The sequence below is a fragment of the Sceloporus undulatus genome, chromosome 9, assembly GCF_019175285.1.
Source record: "Sceloporus undulatus isolate JIND9_A2432 ecotype Alabama chromosome 9, SceUnd_v1.1, whole genome shotgun sequence".
NCBI classification, from domain to species: domain Eukaryota; kingdom Metazoa; phylum Chordata; class Lepidosauria; order Squamata; family Phrynosomatidae; genus Sceloporus; species Sceloporus undulatus.
Genome location: NC_056530.1, coordinates 14,628,394 through 14,652,997, shown reverse-complemented (window position 1 = coordinate 14,652,997; position 24,604 = coordinate 14,628,394). Strand labels below are relative to the sequence as shown.

Sequence of the window (24,604 nt, the reverse complement as noted above, 5' to 3'; positions counted from 1 at the left end):
GGAAGGAAGGAAGGAAGGAAGGAAGGAAGGAAGGAAGGAAGGAAGGAGAATGGTAAAAGGATACGGAGAGAGGGAGGAAGGAGAAAACTGGCAAAGCGAGACAGAGGGACAAGGAAGGAAAGAAGGGGGAATGGTAAAGGGAGATGGAAGGAAGGAAGGAAGGAAGGAAGGAAGGAAGGAAGGAAGGAAGGAAGGAAGGAAGGAACTGGCAAAGGGGCACGGAGGGACAAGGAGGAAAACCAAACAGGACTCTTCCTTCATGATTACAGGACAGACTGAGAAATCTCTTAGTGACAGCAAGGGTGCTATTCCCAATAATAAGTGTGTTATTGAAAAGATCACTAGGCTGTAAGCTTATAAGGCTGCTATTGATACGATGATAAGGCTGTTATTGATCCGTTGTCCCCAGAGACATTGACCTCTGTTTGGACCAAGGTCAGGGAGGGAAGGGAGGGAGGCCAGTCTCAGGGTCCCAGTCTTGGCTTGGGGGGCAGAAGATCTCCTCGTGGATGTCAGGCATTCACTTGGGGGGCAGGGTCACCCACTAAAGGGACTGCCAACCCCCCAAGTGCCACAGGGGAGGAGGACTGGACAGATTTCAGCCTGAAATGAGAATGCAAATGACCCATGGAGCTCAGGGAATGAGCAAGAACCACTCTTTTCCAAAAGGAGGAAAGGCAGAAGCATCCTCTCCTGGCTCTGCAGAGAGAGGAGAACTTCAAGGATGGATCTGAGGCTGTTGGTGCCTCCAGGGCAAAGCTGGCAAGGGCAACCGTGTGGCATCTGACTGCTTGCAAGGGAGGTGTTGGGAGGGGAGCCTCTGGGGCCGAGGCTTTGCCCCACTGACCCTCCCTTCTCTTCCCTGGCGCTCCACCCATTTCACAGACAGGGAAAAGCGAGGCAGAGACACCTAAAGGAGTGCCAAGGAAGGGAGGGAGGGAGGGAGGGATTGAAAGGGAGGAAGGGAGGGAGAGAAGGGGAAGGAAGGAAGGAAAGAAAAAAGGGGAAGGGAGGGAGGGAGGGGGATCAGGGGGCCCCTATATTTTTTTTGCAGAGGAAGGGGGCACACGATCCCTCTCTGGGAGGTAACCTCTGCAAAGAAGGCAGGGAGTTGGGCGATGCAGGTGTGAGGACAGACACCTGGATTTGGAGGGGGGGAGCCAGGCATGGGTACCGGGACCCCAAGAGCCCAGTGGTCCTGCCAGTCCAGACGTCAAGAGGGTGATTTGCATCCCCTCCATGCCATCTATCATGGTTTACCTTTTGCATGCAAGTCCCTGAGGGAGATTGGGGAGGGGTCCTTCTCTGCTCAATTTATGGGTGGGTGGAATTATATATATACACACACACAAACACACACACACACACACACACACATATTTAATGCAAAAAAGCAAATATATATCCTTTGGCTCTCTGCACCCCCAACCTTCCTAGGTCCCCTAATGGCAAAGAGACAGAGAGACCCACCTTGGATCTTGGGCTGGAAGACCCCCGGGAGCCAAGAGGGCGAGCTCCCTACCTAGCTCTTTGGTGCCAAGGAGGCTGCTGCTGCTGTTGCTGCTGCTGGTGCCCAGGAAAGCGCCCGCCTGGTGCAGCTGCTGGGCTCCTCACCACAAAGACCCCCATAGACCCCCGCCACTGCTGCTGCTGCTGCTCCTGATCGCCTCCTCCTCGCCCCACTCCTCTGACGTCGCCTCCATTGCAAGGCAGCTTAACCCTCCCAGTGCCAGCATGCCTCTATATGGGGCCAACCCAAAGGCACAGGCTGCAAGACCCTGGGGCACCCAGTCAGAGAGGCTCACTGTGAGAAAGGATGCCAAGATGCAGTTAGTCTGTGGAAGCAGATCTTGCAGCACCTTTCAGACTCAATGGAAGGAAGAAGTTGGCAGCAGGAGCTTTCCTGGGCTTCAGTCTACTTCCTCAGATGCATTTAGATGCAACAACAACAGCAACACGAATATGTAGAAAGATCTTGTAGCACCTTTCAGATTATCTGAAAGAAAAGAAGTTGGCAGCAGAAGTTTCCTAGGCATCAGTCTACTTCCTCAGATGCATTTAGATTGAGGAAGTAAACTGAAGTCTAGGAAAGTTCATGCTGCCAACTTCTTTCTTTCAGTGAGTCTCAAAGCTGCTGCAAGATCTCTACATATTATATTATTAATCCTATTATTGCATCTAGACTGAAACCTAGGAAAGCTCCTGCTGCCAACTTCCCTCTCCGCCAAATTGCCTGTTGGCCAGCATTTCCCTCCAAACCCTGGAATCCTGTGGAATACTGGGATTTGTAATTTTTCAAGCCTTTACTGCCAAAGAGTGCTGGAGCTTCTAGAAAGCCCAGGATTCTGTAGGATGGTGCCATGGCTGTTAAAGTGGTGTCAAACTGCATTAATTCTACAATTTAGATGCACTCCAAATGCAGTATTTTAGCCTAAAATATGAAGGAACTGTCCAAGGTACCAAACCTATGGACAGTTCAGGCAAAACCCTGGAATGACATGGAAGCCACTTGGGGCCACTGACTGTTAAGGGTTGCAATGCATGTGCATCTCCATGTTGACCACCAGGGAAGGGTCCTTGCATGGCTGGACGTTGGAATAGATGGCCCTTTGGGGTCCTCTCCAGCTCTTAAGATCCTATGGGTCTATAAGCCCTATCTCTTGGTAGCTTTCAGAAAAGAAAATTGTGCCTAAAACTCTAGAGAGTCACTGTTGCAGTACTAAGCTGAATGGAACAAGGAAGCTTCTGATGTGGAAGGTTCCAGGGTCATCTCCAAAAATGGCTAGGAGAAGAACCTTGCATGAAACCTCCTGCCCATGAAGTCGACTACACTGGGCTATTTATTTGGGCAAGTGGTTTGGCTCAGCATTGGGATATATCCTAGAAAGACTATGATGATGTCTCACCACCCAAATCATACCCAATCGTGTCTGGTTCTGGAAGCTAAGCAGGGTTGGTCCTGGCTGGTGGGAGACGCAATGGGAGAGATCTTTAGATACAACTAAGAATCCTTTCTGAAACCCTGGAGAGAGTCATGGCTGCCCATCAGAGTTGGCAGCAGTGATGAACCAGTGACCTCACTCCATAGATGGTCAGCTTCTTACGTTTTTGGATCACTTCTGTATGCATCCTAGAAGGCGTTGGGGAAACATCTGGAGGGCAAGAGACTGAAGAAGACAGGAAAGCATGGAGTAATCTGGAGCCTACTGCTTCTGCTTGGGGTTAAGTCTCCTGGCTAAATGTTCTCCATGAATTTCATCACCCTTCACTAGAAAACTATGGCCTGTTACAGACTGCCAAAATAAAGATGCTTCAGGTCTCTTTGGAGGTATGCTGTTTAAATGATGCATGGGTCCTAAGAGTCCGGAGGTCGCACCAAAGCCACACTCCATTCCTAAGCACTGGAGGGCAGCTTTGGTGCAGCTTCCGGATTCTTAGGATGCATGCATCATTTAAACAGCATACCTCCAAAGAGACCCAAAGCAGCTTTATTTTGGCAGTCTGTAACAGGCCTATCTAAGGTAATTTCTCATGGCAGCGAATCCTGGAAGCATCTCCAATGTCTTCTTTCTCCTTGACCCAAATTTGCATTCCAGCCAATGTCCTTGAATGACCCCTGTTCCCCCCCGCTCCCCATTCTGAAAAGAGGGCTCACTTGACCCATTACTTTATTTCAAGCACCCTTCATCCTCCAAGTCTCGAAGGCTGCATCCGCACTGGAATTAATGCAGTTTGACACTGCTTTAGCTGCCATGGTTCAATGCTAGGAATTTTGGGAATTGTAGTTTGGTGAGCTATTTAGTCTTTGCCAGAGAGCTCCAGTTCCACAGCAAACTATTAAGTTTCAGGATTGCATATCATTAAGCCATGACAGTAAATGGTGTCAAACGGAAGTATTTCTGCAGTGCAGTTGCAATTCTAGGCTGCACCCAGAGCTTGATTCAGAACTCAGGATGCCACTCTCTGGATGCGGCCAGATGGGCAAACAGCATCTGGTCTTCAAATGCTGGGCTGTTTATGGGTATTCACCTGGAACGAACAAGGCAGGAGGCCGGAAGATTTGCATGGCTTGGGATATATTGCTGGCTCATCACTCCCAGCTGCAAATGTCAGCAAGCAGAGCCCTCTTTCATGGGGAGAGAGAGAGAGAGAAAGAGAGAGAGAGAATCTGGGGCAGAGGGTCCTCTGGGCCAGAAAGAAGGAAGGAGGACATATCTAGGCCCTGTTTCCAAGGCAGGAGTCTCCTCGAGGGGGGAAACTGAGGCGAGGATGCTCTGCTGTGAATGCATTAGCCTCCTGAACTAGATCTTTCAGCCTAGGCAACAGGCAAAACCCAGGTGACGCTGATTGGTTCTGACAAGTAACCCTTTCTCCCCGCTCCGCCTGCAAACTGAGCCAGCGATGCAGAATGCAAGAATCGCCCATTGGCAAAGGAACAAGTGTGTGTTTGTGTGTGTGTAAGAAAGGGATGAGGATGCACATGTGAGTGTCTGGGAGTGGGAGAAGAAGAAAGGATCTCAACCCTGCAAAGTCTGGATGGAGGAGATGTGACCATCTGAGTGGATCCAAAATGGCAGAACCCTTGGAACAGTCAAGAGATGAGGAGGAGGGACTGGAAATAGATACTGGAAACAGATACAAGGGTTTGACTTCCATCCATCCGTCCGTCTGTCCATCCATCCCATCCAGCCATCACTTTATTTATATCCTGCTTTTTTCACCAAACTAAGACTCAAGGCGGCTTACAAAACAGCAAAAAATTACAAATAAAAACATACTGGTTAAACTTGTGTAAAAAGTTCTGATTAAAACAGTATTGCACTATACAGAAATTTAAAACTATGTAAAATATTATGATGGCGAATAAAAGCTCTCTCTCTCTCTCTCTGTATGTTCCTTCAAGTCCTCTGTCCCAGACTTATGATGACCCACTGGTTTTTACATAGGAGGTTTTCTTGGCAAGGGATCCTCAGATGTGGTTTTTGCTGCTTTCCTTCCTCTGAAATAGAGCCCACAGCAGTTGGTATTCCTTGGTGGCCTCCCACCCAAGTACCAACTAGAGCTGGCCCTACTTAACTTCTAGGATCAGATGGGATCTTGGGCCTTTAGTGAGCAGACTTCTAAGTTTGGGAAAGAGTAGTGGGTCAAAGCAAAGGAACGGAAGGGCTTAGAGAAAAGATTGGAGAGAAACGGTGGTTGGTGATCTCTGATTGGCAATTTGGGTGCAATGGGGGCCATTTTCAGGCCAACAATGACCTGATGGAGCAACTGATTTTCAGCTGCTCCGGAACTGATGGATTCAAATTGCAAGAAAGGGGATGCTGCTGAAACATTAGGAAGAACTTCCTGATGCTGGGTACCAATAGAATAGAATAGAATAGAATCATAGAGTTGGAAGAGACCGCAAGGGCCATCCAGTCCAATCCCCTGCCATTTATGTATTTACCCCCCAATTTTTCCTTTGCCAAATGCAAGGCTGCCCCCTTCCATCGCTGCCACTTCAGCCAGTTCTCTCCATGCATCTGAGGAAGCAGACTAAGCCCATGAAAGCTAACACTGCAGCTTCTTCCACTCAGTTATTTAGCTGCAAGATGCCATTGCTTCCTGACACTCAATAAGAGCTATTGTTTCACAGTGGAAGAGGCAGCCTTGGAGGGCAGGTAATGGACTACTTCTCTGGAGATCTTTCCACTGAAGTTGCATGATGGTCTGCATGCATGGGTTGGACTAGACCCTTCCAACCCATGGTTCTAGGATTCCCCTTAGGCTAAATTTTGAAAACAGTTAAAGTGCTGAACTTCAAGGAGATGAAAGCCTCCTTTGGCCACCACATCTGGGTCTTGGCCATCCTTCTGAGCATCAATGCTGCATCCCTGGACAAAAAGGCAGAGCCTTCTTCAGCATCACACTGGAAGCTGCTCACTCAGTCCAGCATCTCCATGGAGACAACCAGTCAGGGACAAGCATCTTCTCCCTCCCTCCTTTCCCCAAATCCATTCCTGCTCCTTCCCCTTGGAGTGTGGAAGAGACACAAAGCAAATCCTAGCCCACTTGGGGTCACAGTTTTATGCTTCATCTTGGCATGAGCACAAGGGGGTTCACCTCTCAGGGCAGCATCACCCAGACATGAACTTCCAAAGTGAAGCAAAGACAGAGCAAAGTGTGGGTATGGTGGTCTTCTTTTGGGTGAGTGCAGTTGTTGCAGGAGGTTGTCCATCTTGCAGAAGAGCCTGACTGACCTTGGGGTCGAGATGTCTGGGTGCCTAGTTGCATGGATCAGAAGGGTCCTTCCTACTCTTTTGCCCCCCAACCACATGTGGGTTTTAATCCTTTATCCCCTCCCTCTTCTTCCTTAGGCATCAAGGGCAGTGCCTGGGTCCCAATTCAGTCCAGTGCTGAATCCAGTTTGGCTATTCAGAGTGACCTGAATCTCCTTTGGACCTTGCAAGGGAAGAGCCTGTCATGAAGAGAGCCCAAATCCTGCATCAACACAGGTAAGGGTTGCCAGCCTGAAAACTGGAGAGGGCTCCTGTGCCTGTAATGGTTGTACACCCCAAAAAGCACCAGATCCCATCTGATCTTGGAAACCAAGCAGGGTCAGTTCTGGTTAGGACTTGGAAGGGAGACCACTAATGAAGAGCAAGTGCTGTGGGTTCCATTTTGGGGGAAGGAAGTGGGAAAACCACCTCTGAGGAATCCTTGTCTAACCCCCCCCCCCCATGAAATTCAAGATGTTGCCAACTTGAAGGAACAGACACACATACAAGTATGTTTCAGTACCTTTTTTGTCCCCCTGCATTCCCAGTTGCTTTTTCCTTGGCTGAGAGCATGAGATCCCACTGATCCTGGAAGGCACCAGATCCCACTGATTCTTAGAAGTGAAGCAGGATCAGTCTTGGTTAGGAGTTGGAGGAGAGACCAAGTGCTGTAGGCTATATTTCAGTGAAAGGAACTGGCAAAACCAGCTCTGATGATTCCATGCATTAAAAACCCTAAGAAATGTATGGTTCACTGTAAGTCAACAGGAGACTCAAAGGAACGGACACACATACATAGGCCTAAATACCTACAGGACACCAGATCCTGCCTGATCCTGGAAGCTAATAGGACCAGTTAGGAACTCCTTTAAAGTCTTGAAAGAAACCAAAATGGGCCCACCAGAGCTCAGACACGGGACCCATCGTCCACTACTAGCTCAGGTGGCCATAGAAAAACTGCCTGTCCTGGGCTTGGGGAAATTACCAGACATCAACAGAAGAACAAGAGGGTTGGCCCACTTTACAGGGCTGTTGTGAGGGTTGTAGGAACTGTGTGCTTCCCAGAGCTCAGAAGTGCTACAAACACGCTTGCTCTGGATCTTTCTTCCTTGCAAAGTCTTGCTTCGTGCCTCTTCAGAAAGGAATGGATGGTATTTTGTGGCCGGTGGGGAGGAAACCAGTGCAACATTGAAGGTGAGCCCCTATGTGCCACCCCACGCACCCCAGGGGGATGGTAGGCCACTGAAGAGGGGACTTGTGCATCTTGCTTGGAAGGCGCTGGCTGTATCTAAAAGAGAGGGGGCTGCACAGTGACACAGAAAACGGTCCGCCAGGGACCCCCGCCTCCCCTTCCCCACTTTTGGATGTGGCTTCTGCTGAGAAAGGCGCATCGACTCTCCCTTATATGGTCATAGCTGTGCAGAGAGCCACAGACAAAAAGGAGACTCGTCCTCCTCTGTGTGCAAGGCATGCAACCTATCAGGCGCCAAGGAAGGGAAAAACCAGGTCAGACGCAGGCAGGGTCTCTCTCTCTGCTCATCCCACCCTCCTCCTTCTCTCTCTGGCCCCCTCTCTGGGCCAGTGCAGTGCCAGAAGCTGACCCTGCACCATGTGCGGGCGAGAGATGCTACTTTTGCAAGATTCAAGGGCAGCCCTCTGGTTCCAGGCCAAATGCAGCAGATCACAGAGAGGCTCTAAAACAAGCCTCCATCACCACTTCTTCCTCCCAGGGAAGTAAAAATCCCCATTCCTTTCAAAAGGAATTGTGTAAATGGGTCTCAGTGTAAATTTTGCCAGTTCCTTCCACTAAAATACAGCCGACAGCACAAGTGTAAAGCTATATCTTTATGTATCAAAGTCAGGAGGATTGCCCTTGCCATAGTAGTTCTGATTTTTATATCCAGATTTGAAAGCTGGACACAGTTGTAAGTGGATGGGAAGAGAATCTACTCATTGGAAATATGGTGCTGGAGGAGAGTTCTGCGGATGCTGTAGACTTCCCAAAAGACAAATGAATGGATCTGAGAGCAAATAGAACCTGAATTCTCCCTACAAGCTGGGAGCATATGAGCTTTAGTAGACTTGGGTCTACTTCTTCAGATGCATGAAGTGAAGATGGCCACATGAGCTTTCTTAGACTCGAGTCTACTTCCTTAGATGCATTAAAATTTGTCCCTGGACTTTCCATTCAGTGCATCTGAGGAAGCAGACTCAAGTCTAGAAAAACTCATGCGCTCCCAGCTTCCTTCTTTCATTAATTGCAAAGGTGCTACAAGATCCTTTTGCAGACTGATTCGCCAGACTGACACAGCAATGTCTTTGAATTTTATAGTATGGTAGGATCATTCCTAAAAGACATGCTATCATAGAAGTAAATGCAAGTTACTTGTCGATTTATGGCAACCCCATGAATTTCAGAGGGTTTTCTTAGGCAAGTAGTACTCAGGGGTGGTTTTGCCAGTCCCTTCCTCCGAAATAGAGCCTACATCACCTGGGATTTCTTGGTGGTCTCCCATCCAAGGGCTAACCAGGGCTGACTATGTTTGTTTCCAAGACCAGACTGGATCTAGTGCCTTTTTAGGCTTAGAAACTGATATTTGGAAAATCGCAGAAGGCAGAAAGCTCTGTTTTCGTGGCCAAATGCATAATCTTGCGCCATCTGCTGGTTCAGGCGTCTTGGTTTGGTGATGGCTGAGTATTTTTATCAAATGCATTAAATGGCAAGATCTCTTAGGAAGTTCTCCTATGGAATCCCTCCTGTGGGATCCCAAGTGGTGGCTTATTGAACCATGGCCGCACTATTCCTCCCTGTGGTGGAGGCCATACTGGGATAGGTAGACCAATGGCTTGCTTAGCATCTGACAGCTTCCTAGGATCATGTTGGTCAGGCCTCAGTTTAGAAACATGAGGACCAGAGTCTTAAGCTGACCAAATGTATATTATACATATACACTGGTAGTAAGCTCTGCATATCTGCATCTGTGTGTGTAGCATTGTAGATGATGCCAGTAAAGGTGGCAATGAAGTGCACATTCACCCACACTGCACAATTGTAGCACTTTAGTACCATTTTAATTGTTGTGGCTCCATCCTCTAGAATCCTGAGATCTGCAGTTTGAGGAGGTGCTTATAAACCTGCCTTTCTAAGAAAGGATGCTAAGCTAAGCCACAGGATCTTAGGATCCCGCAGGATTGGCACCATGGTAGTTAATGGGAGATCAGATACAACAGGCAAGTTCTCTGATTTAACTCCAGGCTTCTTCCAATGCCGTTAAATGCAAGAGATGTAAGTGAATTCAGGCAAGTCCAACTCAACATGATAGATTCGTGATTCCGGATTCGTGATCAGATTATCTTTTCTCTCAAAAATAGATCCGTGGGGGAGGCAGGATTCGGATTGGTGTCACATCGCTGAGAAACGGAGGCTGTTGAGCCTTGTCCCCCATGCGCATAGCATTTCCCTGAAATTATGCTTTCCACATTGCACTCTGTTGCAGGAATAAGACACAGTATTTGGTGCCTGGCTTTCTTTTCTCTCTGGAGTTTCTATCATCTGGGGTTATTCATAATAACAATAGTTGCTGCTCTTTATTGCTTATTTATATTTCTATGCCACCTTTCCTCCAATGAGCCCATGGTGGCATACCTGGCTCTCTCATTCAATACTTTAACTTCACAACAAGGCATTGTGCTGACAAGTTTTCAAAATACCAGTAATGGGCAGCCAAAGTTTATGACTTTATGCTCTTTTGCAACAAGGAGGATTGCAGTTGGTTTTTCTGCACCTGGTCTCAATCCTAATGCAAGTCCCAATTCAACTAACACCATGGAATCAGTGGGATTTTTCCACATGTTGACTCACCAATCAACAATACACTCAATGGGTCTACTCTAGGTAAGGCTAACTAGGGCTGCCAGGTTTGCAAAATAGCAATAAGAGACAATTGAAGTTCACAACACGCAGGGTTGACAATCAGGAAGCGGCTCTTCCCACGTTTTTGTCCGATCTAAGTATCAAATGTAAGTATTGATCTCCGTTAACTTAGACGTTAACTGAGATCTCTTCCTCCTCCTCTTCTTTCTCTTCCTCCTCTTCTTCCTCCTCTCCTAAGACCAGAGGTGACTAGAAATCTACTCTTGGTTATGCAAACTGATGTTTTCGTGTCAAGGAAGGAGTTCATTGTTGTGGGCCTTCAAGTTGTTCCCAATTTATGGTGATCCTAAGGCAAACCTATCATGGGGTTTTCTTGGCAAGTTCAGAAGGGGTTTGCCATTGCTATCCTCCAAGGCTGAGACAGTGTGATTTCCCCAATGTCAATAAGTGGGTTTGCATAGTCCAACCAGGCAATCCAGGTGGGTTGCCACCCTTGGATGCTTCTTAGCCTGATGGAGAGGTGGGATAAAAATTCTATTCTATCCTATTCTATTCTTTTTTGTCTGGAAAAGGGACATTCCCAGGAATTCAAGATGACTCAAGGCCGCAAATCCAACCCTGGGGTCCATGCGTTGCCCTAGGATCATCCTTCGCCCACCTTTAGTGCAAGCAGACCCCTCCCCCAGCCCTCCTGGTTTTGGAAGAAGCCTCCCAAGCCACGAAATTCCCTCCATGGCAACCTTGAAGGAGGATCTGCTGCAGCAAAGCCCCACCAAGGACACACCAGCAGCGGCAAGAAGGAGGGATGCTTCGGATCAGGGACGGTTGCCATGGAAACCCTTTTCACATGGGTTTCCGAAATCTGCATCGCCTTCTTTAAAAAAAAGACCATGAGTGTGTTTATTTCCCACAAAAGACAAAAAAAAAGTCACTTTGTTTTTGGAAGGAAGGAGACGATGGGGAAGGATGAAGGCATTCAGGTTGAGGACCCTGGATCATGAGCATCACTGCATACATTTTGGGGAAAACTGCCCCAATTTATGGGAACAGCATGAATTTTCCTCACAGTCTCAGGGCTGGAGGAGTCAGAATAACAACTATGTGTCTCTGTCTGGTGCAAATTCATCAGAGGGACAATATCCCACCCCCCTACCCCCAATTTCTATTTAGGAAGGAGAAGCAACTGCAAGGAAAAATGCAAAAACATGACCATTGACTTGTTAGGAATGTCTCTGCAGGGAAACATTTGCTCCAATTCCATGGTTGTTTTTTTCCTAACCATGCATCTCCATCACTGTTCATAGGATGTTTTGGTGATTTCAAACTCAAGAAGCCCACTGCCCCAAGGAACTTACATGCCAAAGGCTTGGAAAAAGTGCCATGCACTCTTTTTCCTTTTCCCTTCTCAGCTTTTCTTTTGTTCTTGGACCACAGACCTGCCTTTATCTTCTCACAATCACAAACTCTGGCTGAACGGAGGCTGTGAAAAATGCAGGTGCCATCCCCTCTCTCTGCTAATACAAACTATTCCTCACTTTCTAACAACTATTGTTCACCTTTCACTTATGGTGACCCTATGAATGAGAGACTCAGGAGATAAACTCAGGACAGCCATTGAGGGTTGCTCCATTGATCCATCCATCTGGAAGGCAGTCTTCTTCTCTTCTTATTGTTTTCTGCCTTCCTAAGCATTACAGTCTATTCTAGCGAGTCACATCTTTTCAGGATATGATCCTCTCCGTTTAGTCATCTTGGCTTCTAGGGAGTATTCAGACCTGATTTGTTCTGCTGCTGCTGTTGTGTGCCTTCAAATCATTTCCGACTTTTGGAGATCCTAAGATGGACTTATCATGGGGCATTCTTGGCAAAATTGGTTCAGATGAGGTTTGCTATTGCCTTCCATTGCGTCTGAGAGAGTGTGACTCTATCATGGTATCATGACCAAGCTAGGAATCGATCCCTGGTCTCTAGAGTCATAGTCATTCAAAGTGCTATGCCACACTGGCTCTCCTAGGGTCCATTTATTTGTCTTACTATAAAGCAGTGATTCCCAAACCTTGGTCCTCTAGTTGTTTTGGACTTCAGCTCCCAGAAGCTGTAGCAAGCTTGGCCAAAAGTCAAGGATTTTGGGATCTGAAGTCCAAAATATCTAGAGGACCAAAGTTTGGGCTGACTCCTGCATCCCTATGGATGTTCCCAGTATCAGTTGGATGGTCCAGGGGTTGATGGGAATGGTAGTTCCATGAAACCTGGAAGGCCGCCCTTTACCCACCTTGGCTCTATGGGATGCTTCTTCCTCATCTCCACCATCCCGCAACCCTTCCACCAAACTATCCTTTGGGAGGGCAAAGCAGCCACTTCTCAGACAGGAAAGGACATCAAATAGCTGGTTATTTCAAGTGCTGTTGCTGAAATGTGACTGCCAGAGATGGGGAGAAAAGGAGAGGTGTGCTTGCAGAATTTTCTCCCTCTGGGGGAGAGGGATTTAGAGATTGATGTGAGATGGGAGCACCATTAAATGCCAATCCTCAGGCAGCAAAATATCCTGGGTCAGCCCTGCTTGTGGGAAATGCAATGTTATTATCAGGATAAGTCTAAAGGAGAGTTTGCATTTTTTGTAACCTTCACACAGAGGCACACAAACACTAATCTGCCTTCCCTCTTACACTGTGAGGGTTCACTATGGAAAAAGGTGGACCTTTTTTGTTCATTGCAAAAGTCCATACTCAGTTGAAGGTTGCGGACGCAGCCTTGCAAAACGGAGTGGCATTTCACACGTGGCGCTGTCGCACATTGCAGGTGCAGGTGCAGACTGTGCATCGCACATGCTGGTGTGCGTTGCAATTTGCAATTGCGCATTTCACATTTGTTGGTTTAATATACTGTCACCATGCTACTGCCTGGATGCAGAATTGCGCTCCCTCTCCCTGATGTGGGGGGTCTCAGCCATTGATGACGAGCGTCTTTTGTCTTGTTGGGGACAAAAGGTGCTGGGAGAGGTGAGCCCCAAGGCAGTGAGTAGGCGATGCATCACAGCCACCATGAGCAGCTTTGGCTCTTTTGGGGGGAAAGTCTGGCAGGCAAGTCAGCACCCCACCTGAAGCAGTGAGTGCGATGAGTGGCATCCATGCCAGCCAATGAGAGGGAGAACCAAGGCAGGGAGGCCCTCCTTTTGCCCAGTGAGGAGGGGTACATGCTGATACAAGCCGAGGAGCAGAGAATCTGGAGGCAGAGGGAGCAGGTGGAATAGCAAGCCAGCCAGCAAGGACAGCGAAGAGGAGGAGGCATCTCCTGGTGGATGGCTTAAGGGCTCCTCTCTCTCCTCCTGCTTCTCCACCTTTTGCACCCAGGGCACCCACCATCCCTGGGGTCAGGTAGACCCCCTCCAAGGTAAGCAGCATCCCTTGCTGGGTACCAGGGTTAGCCTCGGTGTGGGACAAGAGGTTCTGGTGGAGGGCAAAGCCATGCCAAGCAAGCACCAGCTTGTTATTCAAAGCATGCGCTCCAACAGCCTCACTCCGCACACTCCAATATTTCCCCCTTGTTGTTCATCTCTGCCTGTCTTAGCCTTGGGCTCACCTCCATTGTTAGCATCTTGCGGATAGGGGGACAATCTGGTTCATTCTCTCGCTGCCAAAACAACATAGAGCCTTGCAACCTCATGTCATTGTTGTTATTGTTATTATTGTTGCTGCTGTGTGCCTTCAAGCCCCTTATGGAGTTTTCCTTGGCAAGATGTGTCCAAGACATGGTTAGCTTCTGGGGGTGTTACAAGATTCTCTGAGACCATCTAGGGAGTGAGGTCCACCTACTGAAAGCATACCAGGAAAATTGTCTTTTCTTAAATAGATGGAAGGATTCCGAACTTCTTTTTTTTAAAGAAGTGTTTTGTTCAGTTAGTGTTTAATTCCTGAACAGGAGAGAAGTCTTGTTCTCACCTTAATTTTGTATCTGTGGGAGATGGATGGAGTGGGTTCTTTGGAACAGAGGAAAGGTCTCTCAGAAATACATGTATATGTGTGCTTCCATTAGATTGTCTAGGAATTCAGATAGGCTCTGTACCCTAACTTGGATGAAACCTTCCTTCCTTCCTTCCTTCCCTCTCTTTTGCATGCTGCCCTCATCCATAACCTTTGCTCCTTCTCTGTGGCGCAGTGCCCTTTAAATCCTCATTCCCCCCATATCTATCTCTTCCATGCCTCTTCCAAAATGAAAAATGGACTCTGAATTCCTGGTCTGGTTTGAGAAATATCCATGGCTGCCACAGTGGAAAATGCGGGTGGAGGGAGCTGGGATTCCTGCCTTTGGGAATAAGCAGCAGATGGAGAAAGGCAGAGAAGGAGGGAGGCAGATAATGTGGCCTCCTCTCTCTCGGTTTCAGCAATGGAAGTCCCTAATGTTGGACTCCAGTTGGAGAGGAAGAACAATGGGTTCTTGGCCCATTTTCTGTTGAATTTTTAACATTGCACACACATCACTGCACACCATCCTGCATTTGCAACATACTTATGTTTGCAATAAAGACTCTTCTCTTTTAAGTTGCAATAGCTTTCCATTACTTTGAAGCAAGAGGTGTCAGTTAAGCGACAGTCGCAGTTTCCTAAGAAATGTGCCAATAGGTCCAGCTGGACTTGTTATGGAAAAAACGTCATTCAAAATATGTCTTGGCAACCAGTGGTTTTGAATAGGATGGAAAGAACATTTGCACCCTGGAAAGAATATTTGTAAATCTGCTAATTCTTAACCAAAAGGGAGAGGAGTTCCTGTCTGTAGGGAAATCCCCACCACCAAGAAAAATTTGGGCACCGTGAGACGTACATTAATGGTGTGATGCGAGTGCTGATGGTTCCATCAGAATAACCTTTTCCCTCATAGGAGCATGCAATCCCATCACTAAGACCAGGCCCATGGGTGTGCTAGTCAATGTGACAGCCACTCTGGGAACAATTCCAGGAGAACACATGAAATGAAATCACAGAGAGCCAGCCTGGTGCAGTGGTTTGAGTGTTGGCCTAGGACACTAATAGGAGACCAGGGTTCAAATCCTGGGTCAGCCATGGACCTTGAACAAGTCACACACTCTCAGCCTCAGGGCAAGGCCAGGGCAAACCCCCTCTGAAGAAATCTTGCCAAGAAAACCCCATGATAGGATTCCATACATTGGAATCGACCTGAAGGAACACAGCAACAACAACAACAACAACAACAACAAGGGGAACCTACCCCAGTTTTTTATAGGGCTGAGAGTGTGCGACTCACCCAAGGTCACCCAATGGGTTTCCATCTCCAAATGGAGAAATGGACCCTGATCTCCAGAATTTTACCTCCGAAATAATCCCAAGCGAACCAGAGTTGTGGTAGTGACTGCGATGCAAAAACGCTGCATTTGCTAGGAGCCCAATTTCTCCTCCTCTTGGGAAGGGAGCCATGCAAATGGCTGCTCCTTTTACAAGAGGTTTTCTGTTCTCGTATGCAAAGAAATTTCCTTGCTGCAGCCTGGACGGAAGGCCAGAAAGAGAGGCAAATTTCTGGCAATGGCAGGGAATCCTTCAGCTCAACCCTAGACCTGCTTTCGTTCAGCCGGCCTCTGCTTTCAACCTTTCTTCTTCATCAGTAGTTTTGCCTCTGAGGGTCTTCTGACAGATGCATCCGAAGGATTAGCAAGGTATGAAGAGCATAGGAGGCATTTATGGTTTGTAGTCTGCCCTCTTGCACCAATGGGAGATTTTTGCAAAACTCAGGGGTGCATCTGGAAACACATCTGAAGTGTTCCTCAGTCCAGATGTGCGGGTGCTATAATCTTACAATGGCCTTATCGGATAGGAAGGCAAACTTTTATTTATTTAATCTATTTCGTAAAGCATGCATACCTCACCCAACATCTGAAGATCTCAGGCTGGAATACAATAAAATCAATTTAGGACAATAAATAGCAATAGCTTTAAAAGAGTATTCATATATGAAATCATTGTTGTGCGCCTTCAAGTCATCTCCGACTTATGGCGACCCTAAGGTGAACCTACCAAGTGGTTTTCTTGGCAAGCTTTGTTCAGAGAAGCTTTGCTATTGGCTTCTCCTGAGGCTGAGAGAGTGTGACTTCTTGCCCAAGGTAATCCAGTGGGTTTCCATGGCCAAGCCGGGATTTGAACCCTGGCCTCCAGAATTGTAGTCCAATGATCAAACGGCTACACCAGTCTGGCTCTTTATTACTGTAAGTCAATTTAAACAATTTAAAGTAAAGTGAGCCACAAGAGATGTGCAAATTGGATATGTCTCCAAAGGATTTAATAAAAAAGCTGTGGTTTGAATTTGGCACCAGAATGGCACCAGCGTTGGCATGAACTGGGGATCAAGGGGAGGATTTTCCATAATGGGGGTTTCTGGGAGTCAGAGAAAACGATGCACTGGATATAGGGATATAGGGAGACACTATTCCTTCCTTCCTTCCTTCCTTCCTTTCCTACTTCCCGTTTTTCTCTCAGCCCTGGGATTCAAGGCAGGTTTACAAAATTAAAGAGATATCCATAAAAAGTCACATCGCTAAAACACAACGAATGTTAAAATAGAATTAAACTCTTGGTAGAACCAAAAGCCATTTAAAGCCATAGCCATTTAAAAAGCACATAATGAAATGATTAAAAGCCTTTCCCTGATCAAGAGATATTTCCCATGGGAAACAGGAGCCTCTTCACCTGCAGGAATCTGTGAAGGGAGCCCATCTACTCTCGCCAAAGGGTGCATCTACACTGTAGAAATAATGCAGTTTGACATCCCTTTAAAACTGCCAGGACTCCATTCTAGAGAATCCTGGGATCTGTAGTCTGGTGAAGCACCAGCACTCTTTGGCAGAGAAGGCTAAGGACCTTGCAATTCTACAGGATGGAGCATTATTTATATAGTGTGATGCACCCTCGGAAGGGAGTTCAGGAGAGTCTGGGGGCAACCAGAAAGCAGGTCCTCTCTTTAATTCCTACTGGATGTACATATGAGGATGATGGGAGGAAGAGGAGGCACCCCTTGAAGACTACAAAGCCCAGAAGCTGAAAAGAATACAGTCCTTCAGATCAACTGGACCCAGGCTGCATAGAGCTTTATAGGTCGTAACAAACACTTTCAATAGTCCGCAAGAAGAGACCGATAGCCAGTGGTGCTAGGGGCACAATCCTCTTGTGCCAAGAGAAATGCCCTTCTGCTGGCTGAATCCTCCTTTGGATCCCAATGATCTCAGGGGTGCTCTAGCAGTGGATTCTTGCACTGACAGGGATGGATTATATGGCCCTTGGGTTGCCTTCCATAACCTGACTTGACAAGATTCTGTGTGAAAGGGATCTAGGAGTCTAGTAGACCACAAGTTGAACATGAGTCAACAGTGTGATGCGGCAGCTAAAAAGGCCAATGCTATTCTAGGCTGCATCAATAGAAGTATAGCATCTTTGTCCATTTCTGGGCACCACAATTCATGTATGTATCTTGCATCTGGCATACTTTTTTGTTTGGCAAGGGGCTATTGGGAGCTCAACACAGGCCCGCTTTGCAAGTCTGATTGCAGTAACAGGTACCTCTGAGGAAATCCCAAAGTGAGAAATTGGTTAATTAGTTAACTGTTAATCAGTTAATTGTATGCCCTGGTGGCGCAGTGGTTAAATGCCTGTACTGCAGCCATTCATTCAAGACCACAAGGTTGCGAGTTCAAGACCAGCAAAAGGGCCCAAGCTCGACTCAGGCTTGCATCCTTCCGAGGTCGCTAAAATGAGTACCCAGACTGTTGGGGGCAAATTAGCTTACTTTCTAATTAGCTTACTTGCTGTTCACCACTATGATCTTTGGAATAGCGGTATATAAATAAAACAAATTATTATTATTATTATTATTATTATTATTATTATTATTATTAACATTCAGTGTCATTGAGACCCACAGTGCTAGACTGGACGACACAATGGTCAGACTCAGCAGAAGGCAACTTCGATAAGGTCACGCTTAATTTGCAAATGAGCCAAGAAGCCATTAGCAAAGCCTTGGGCTGAGCACTCAGTGTGAAAAGGGCAACCCAAATTATGAAAACTGGAGAACCTCCAACCAATGAATCCTGGCTTCATGCTTCATATGCAGCAAGCTCAGCTTTGGGCCAGCTTCATTGAAACGTTGTCCAGCAACACACAACGCAAGAAACCAAAATAGGAGTGAAGTGAAAATGAGCTGCTGAGCAAACCTCTTGCAGGACTAGAAACCTAAAACTTATTTTGACTTCGGCTGAAAGTGGCGGCGGTGGCTGCTGGCTCCCATGTCAGCGAGGCAATGAATTCACTTCAGGTTTTAACCTGAACTTTAAATGCACTTAAATGCTAGCAAATGAACAGATCGGATAAAAGACTGGGAAGGTTTTTATTTTTCCCCTCGTTGTGGGTATTTTTTGGATCCTGCCATGTCTGTGGAAAGAAGTGAAGGAGGAACAGAAGGATGCAGAAGGATGAAAGGGTTGCTTGGTAGCTCCTGGGATGCACTGATGCAGATGGGGATGCTGGGGACAATCACAGGACCGTTGCCATGGCAGCCGCAGCACCAGTTGCCGTAGGTAACAGGGATGCAGGGACCACGACAATGATGGCGGACCCTCCTTCCGCCGCTTCCCCCCCAAATTTCATCCTCAGTATTATAAATGCCCCCCAGTTGAGATGCGTGTGTGTGTGTATGTTTGTGCATCTGAAATAGCAAGCAACCAGCAAGCCATGATTCAGGGCAGGCTACCCTTTATATAAACTTATTGTCCTTCTAAATAGGTCACTTTTTGGATCTCTGAGACGAAAATTTGCAAGGACAGCTAGAAGGCTGCTTCCGTCAGTAAAGAAAGAAACAGCAGCTGTGATCCTCTTTCGTTACATAGTCCTCTATCCCAGAGCAATCATCTTTATTTTTAAACAATGCTGTATTATAATTTTTTATTGGGAGGCAGCGTGGTGGAGTGGTTTGAATGTTGGACTAGGACCATTTTAAATTATTTTTAATGCGATAGTTATGCATTAGCTTCCCAGAGAGTTTAGTCTGGCATCTCTCTTAACTCTTTCTGCAAGCAGCTGAAGGTCTTTTCACACTTGGCAGGCCTTGGATGGTTTTCTTTTTAACAGTTTGCTTTTAACTGCTGTAAATGTTGTTGATAGTTTATTGTGTTTTATGCAGCGTGGCTCACTTCTTTAAGTTATCCCAATGGTGGGCAACTGTGGAGTTTATCACAGGACAGAGCTCAGACGTTTATCCCATAAACATCCCGGGGAAATCGTGTTACGTGATGATTTCACACGACGACGCACAAAACCCACCATTAAAATGGTCATGAAGAAGCATAAGCGCGCATCATTTTACTTTCAGGATTTCAGCAACAATGCATTTCCGATATCACTTTATTTGAGTGATTGCATGTGATAACCATTTGCGCAATTACACACCATTTTCGCTTTATTTGCAAGATGCTTTAAATCGGCTTTAATCTCTCTTTAATGCCGAAATTAGCCCGTGTGATAAACACCTGTGTTGGGTTCCTCCTCCAGGATCCCTGCCAGGGACATAGAAACTTACAGAAATGCAAAGACAAACTTTAAAAACCTTGGAAGAGTCCAGAGGACCAATTCTAGTTTTCCAAAATGTGTATTTTATTTTTAGTCTTAAACAGTGCAGAGTCTCCTTGCAAAGAAGAAGAAGGTGGGTCACAACCCCAAAAGGTTTACACATCTAAAATTCAACATATAGAGGTTTGAAAGTGATGTGGGCATGTGGGGAACAGGGAAGAATGTGCAAGGATTTCAGGACTTTCATGGCCAGTGGGGGTTTTGTGAGTCACACCAATGTGTTTCTCGTTCCAGATCCGGCCATGGGCAAACACAACAGCAAACTGGCTCCAGAGATGCTGGATGACCTGGTGAGGAGCACCGAGTTCAATGAACAGGAGCTGAAGCAATGGTACAAGGGGTTCCTGAAGGACTGCCCCACTGGCATCCTCAACTTGGAGGAGTTCCAGCAGCTCTACATAAAGGTAGGAACCCAGGGAAAGAGGCAAGAGGCTCTGGGGAGGAGAACCTATTGGGCTAAGCCTGGCAGTGGAGATGGGAACAGCAGCAAAGCCCTGTTCCTACAAAGCCACGTGGAGAGGCATGCTAAAGATGGTGACACTTCGGGTATGGCACCTCCATGCTCAGGTTTCAATCAGATGAAACCTCAAATCCTGGATAGATGGATGAAGTTGCTGTTGCACACCTTCAAATCATTCCCATCTTGTGGTGACGCTAAGCAGTTTTCTTGGCAGTGAGGATTTGTCTTTGCCTTCCTCTGAAGCTGAGATTGTGCCTTGCCTAAAATCACCAAGATGGTTTCCATGGCCAAATGGGGATTTGAACCCTGGCCTATAGAGTGGTAGTTCAACACTCAGACCCCTACACCACATTGGATGTCAGGGTGGTAGTGATTGAGTGATTGATCAACAGCATTAATGTACAGTTCCAGGCAGCCCTTCAGGTACGTCACCTCCATGCCTAGATTTTAATGAGCTGAAATCTCAAATCCTAGATTGATTGATTGATTGATTGATTGATTTCTATCCTTATTGTGTGCCTTCAAGCCATTTCTAACTTAAGGGTTGCATGTGCACTGCAGAAATAATCCAGTTTGACACCACTTTAACTGCCATAGCTTGATGCTATGTTATTCTGGGAACTGTAATTTGTTGTGGCACCAGAGCTCCCTGACAGAGAAGGGTACCACAATGTTGGTACCAATTGGAAGGATATTCCATAACTGGAGTGCCACAGCCGAGGCCCTTTCTGTGTCCTACCACAAACCCGCTGCTCCGATGGACAGATATTTAATTTGTGGCTGTAGTTCCATGCCTTGTTTCCTCCTCCTGATCTCCCTCCTCCTCTTAGCATCTCCCCTTGATATGAGTCTTGCCCTCCCATCTCCTCTCCCTGCAGTTTTTCCCTTATGGAGATGCCTCCAAGTTCGCCCAGCATGCTTTCCGCACCTTTGACAAGAACGGCGACGGCACCATTGACTTCCGGGAGTTCATCTGCGCCCTTTCCGTCACTTCCAGGGGAAGCTTTGAGCAGAAGCTGAACTGGGCCTTCGAGATGTACGACTTGGACGGGGATGGCAAGATCACCCGCTTGGAGATGCTGGAGATCATTGAGGTGTGTTGGCCTCCTTGACGGCAGATGCCTTTTCACCAAACCAGATGCCACATGATTGGTTTCATGCCCAACCATGACACAGAGTTGGCCACCATCAGAAAGATAGGGAGACCTCTGCATGGGGGTGCCTAAAATATCAAAATCGCCCATAGTGAGAAAAGTTCCCTAGAGAACAGACTGGTGGCTTCCATTTCAGTGCTCAAGTCTTTGGGGGTTTCCAGACCTTTGACCACCTTGGCTGGACAATCACCCCTGACCATCTGTCTCCTCTCTTTTCAGGCCATCTACAAGATGGTGGGCACGGTCATCATGATGAGGATGAACCAAGATGGCTTGACCCCTCAGCAACGTGTCGACAAGATCTTCGCCAAGATGGACAAGGACAAGGATGACCAGATCTCCCTGGAGGAGTTCAAGGAGGCTGCCAAGAGTGACCCTTCCATTGTCCTCCTGCTGCAGTGTGACATGCAGAAATAGAGGGACACCACACACCCTCTTTCCCCTTCCTAGCCTTGCATTTCCATTCACCCTCCTCCTCCTCTTCCTCTTCCTTCTCCTCCTCTGAGCTGCAGGCCTCACTCTCAGAGGCAGGAGGTGCTGTGTCCGCATGACCTTCTAGACCCAAACAAGCCCCAAGATAAACATATCAACATCTACAACAATTGCCATTTGGGGGAAAGGCCCATAGGCCTGTTGGAGTGGGTTTCTGTTCCTGCGTTCTCCAGCCCAACCTTGGCTGGACCCCAGCTTGTCATTCCCCCTTTCCATCTCTGGACGTCTGGTGTTCCCAAGACCCTGCTGGCAAATCTACCTGTTTGATGGCCTGCCGAAATCCATGACTCACGATGCAACAATCTGCAAGGTCTTGCAATTCCAAAGGTCCACTTTCCTCCACCTCAGCTGCCGCTTTCGATATTAGGGAGGACCCCTTCCTTCTCATGACCCTCTTGCATATAATCTTCAGGTGTGCTCCTTGAGTGGGGATGTCAATATCTGTTCCCCTTCACTTTCCTGAATTTCCCCCTCTATTCAAAACCCTGAGACCTCAAATGGGTCTTTTCCAACCCCTACGCTTCCCACTGTGAACAGCCGGGGTGAGAGAAATATATATGTTTTTCCTGGCAATGGGGTATCCCTGTAGCTTTTTGTAAGGTCTGAAAAAGCTTAACCGTTTCCCTTTGGACTCGTGGTGATGCTAATGCTTTGAAATCAGAGTGAGCCCTGCCCTGCGTTTGGAGCAAATAACATAACTGTCCTTGGTAAGAGGTGCATCGTGGTACTCTCATGGTATGTCTAAAATGTATATATATTGCAGGTTCGTGTTTTTCAATTTTGGCTCTTCCTGATAATGCAATCTTGCTCCGTCAGCTGTAAACTTGTATGCTTGTATACTGGGGAACAGGAGAGGAATCCTTGCTTTTTGAAGGGGCTGGAGGAAAAGTGCGATGAGTCCATGCTTGGTGGGTTAAACGGAGTGAGATTTTGCTATGCATCCTTTCATCCATTCGCAGAGACAGATTTTTGGATGCTGCATTGATTTTAAAAATATGGCTCTTGGAGGAAAAAATACAACTTTTGGGGAAGGGGAGGCTTTAAAGACTGCCAGAAGAAACTGGTATTTCTAGGGACCAATTTTGGGGGGGACCAAACTCAGTTGTACTGCCATGCAATTGCACTGCCGTGGAAAAATGACCCTTGCCTCTTAGGTGTTACTCCCTTCCTCTTAGATGTTCGGAGCAGAGGCCATTTTGGCACAGGGAGACAAACCAGAAGACAGGTAAGAGTTCATACCACCAGGGACTAGAGATTGCAGATTTTCTCCAGCAAAGGTTAGGCCCAAGTTAGGATGCTACAGATAGTTAATGTTTGCCTCCCAGGTCACTATGGCTCCTGTGTTTTTGGTCTGCGGCAAAGTGGCTCCATGTGAAGCCCCCAAAATGGGATGAGTTAGATGTTCAGGTGTTCCTTTGATTCAAGTCTTTGGAGGTGTACAATTATGCAGATTTATGCTGGGATGGGAGTTGTAGAAGACCCCATTATCAGCTGCAAAATATAGGCAGAAAGACCTTAAAGAAGTTGGTAAGAACTGACTGTGAAGGAGGCCAAGCGTGGGAGGTGAAGGGAAACTGTTTTGCCCAATGAAGAAAGGTCAGCTCCTTCATCATAGGCCTCGGTGCAGGAGAAGAGACTGGAAGGGGTGAAACTGGATAAAAATTGGCTGTTTTGTTCCTCTTCAAAAAGTCTCTAGCCACAAAGTGACCAGATCCTAAGGAGAAGGGACCCAAAGTGGGTTGCACCAAGATCAAACGTCGAACCAATTGATGGCTCTGCCACCAGCAGAGGTAGTGAATCTGCCCAGGGTTTTAGTGTGAACTTTTAAAGCAGCAATGCAAAGTGACAGACCTTGGATAGCTCCTTTAAAGTTCACACTAAAACCCAGAGTGAACTCACACCCCAATGCAGCAATGGATCTACCAGTATTAAACCATAACCTGGGATCACAAGAGGGATTTGAGACAAGTTGAGGCTCACATGCCTCCCCTCTCTGGTGTGGTCTCTGGGGAATTTGGAAGCCTTTCCTTCCCTTGGGATTAAGGTGGGAAACACATAGCTGTCAAGGCATTGTTGAACTGCAGTTCCTAGCATTCCTCCCCACTGTATATGCTGCCTAGGGCTACTGGGAGTTATAGTCTGAAAGCATCTGGCGAGAATTAGGCATGTCATTGCTGAAGTTTGCCATGCCCTTGCAACCCAGACACACTGTGGTTAAAAGGAGCTATGATACAGAAAACAAAACCAACTTTGAAACGTAAGTCTAGGAACTAGCCTTGCTTTCCTTAACCATAGTTAGGACTAACCGCTGGGAAGACAAGGACTCTTTGCAACTTGTGCTGGAGGAAGGCAAGGAGGTTGTGGCTTGTCTAAACTTGTTCTTGTAACGCCGATCTCTGGGTCTCAATGTCCAAAACGCGGCCAGAAGGCACACCCCGCAGCTCAGCCTCTCATCCCAGGACTGCTACCTCTCTCCTTCAGTGTCCCCTTCCTGGACTGAAGACTCTTCATCTTTACAGATGCATCCTGTCTGCTTGTCGTGGTTTTGAATATCGTAATAACTGTTTAGAAACTGTGATGTTAATATATATATATATAAAGGGATACACACACACACATATACACACACAATCTTTTTTTCTAAAAAAATGGATGAAAAATAAAACGTATCTAATGTAAGAGGAATTTTGTGGCTTGGTTTCTTCCAAGAAAAATGCGTTCTTATCTCTTGCGTTACTGGGAAG

At 47.0% G+C, this 24,604-nt stretch overlaps 2 protein-coding genes across 9 annotated transcripts in view; one reads left to right on the top strand and one right to left on the bottom strand.

Moving 5' to 3' along the window:
• The window catches only part of LOC121916060 (CYFIP-related Rac1 interactor A-like), a 17,079-nt gene extending 15,439 nt beyond the window's left edge, over positions 1-1,640 (bottom strand). For 7 of the 8 annotated variants that reach the window (XM_042440800.1, XM_042440791.1, XM_042440792.1 and 4 more), the window contains exon 1: positions 1,471-1,640. The gene's annotated coding sequence lies outside the window, so the exon portion shown is untranslated. The remainder of the gene's footprint in view (positions 1-1,470) is intronic. The other variant, XM_042440796.1, reaches the window with a different exon arrangement.
• Positions 1,641-13,056: 11,416 nt separating this feature from the next.
• Positions 13,057-24,536, top strand: HPCAL4 (hippocalcin like 4). Its single transcript, XM_042440974.1, has 4 exons — positions 13,057-13,521; positions 19,989-20,158; positions 21,093-21,308; positions 21,588-24,536. Exons 2-4 carry the CDS (start codon positions 19,997-19,999, stop codon positions 21,783-21,785), a joined length of 576 nt encoding a protein of 191 aa, XP_042296908.1. The 5' UTR covers positions 13,057-13,521; positions 19,989-19,996; the 3' UTR covers positions 21,786-24,536.
• Positions 24,537-24,604: the final 68 nt, after the last annotated feature.

Bases quoted from the DNA above. Each gene is read 5' to 3' on its own strand.
- HPCAL4 (XM_042440974.1), top strand. From the start codon at position 19,997: ATGGGCAAACACAACAGCAAACTGGCTCCAGAGATGCTGGATGACCTG. The intron at 20,159-21,092 runs GTAGGAACCCAG...CTCTCCCTGCAG, and splicing joins TCCAGCAGCTCTACATAAAG to TTTTTCCCTTATGGAGATGC. The intron at 21,309-21,587 runs GTGTGTTGGCCT...CTCTCTTTTCAG, and splicing joins AGATGCTGGAGATCATTGAG to GCCATCTACAAGATGGTGGG.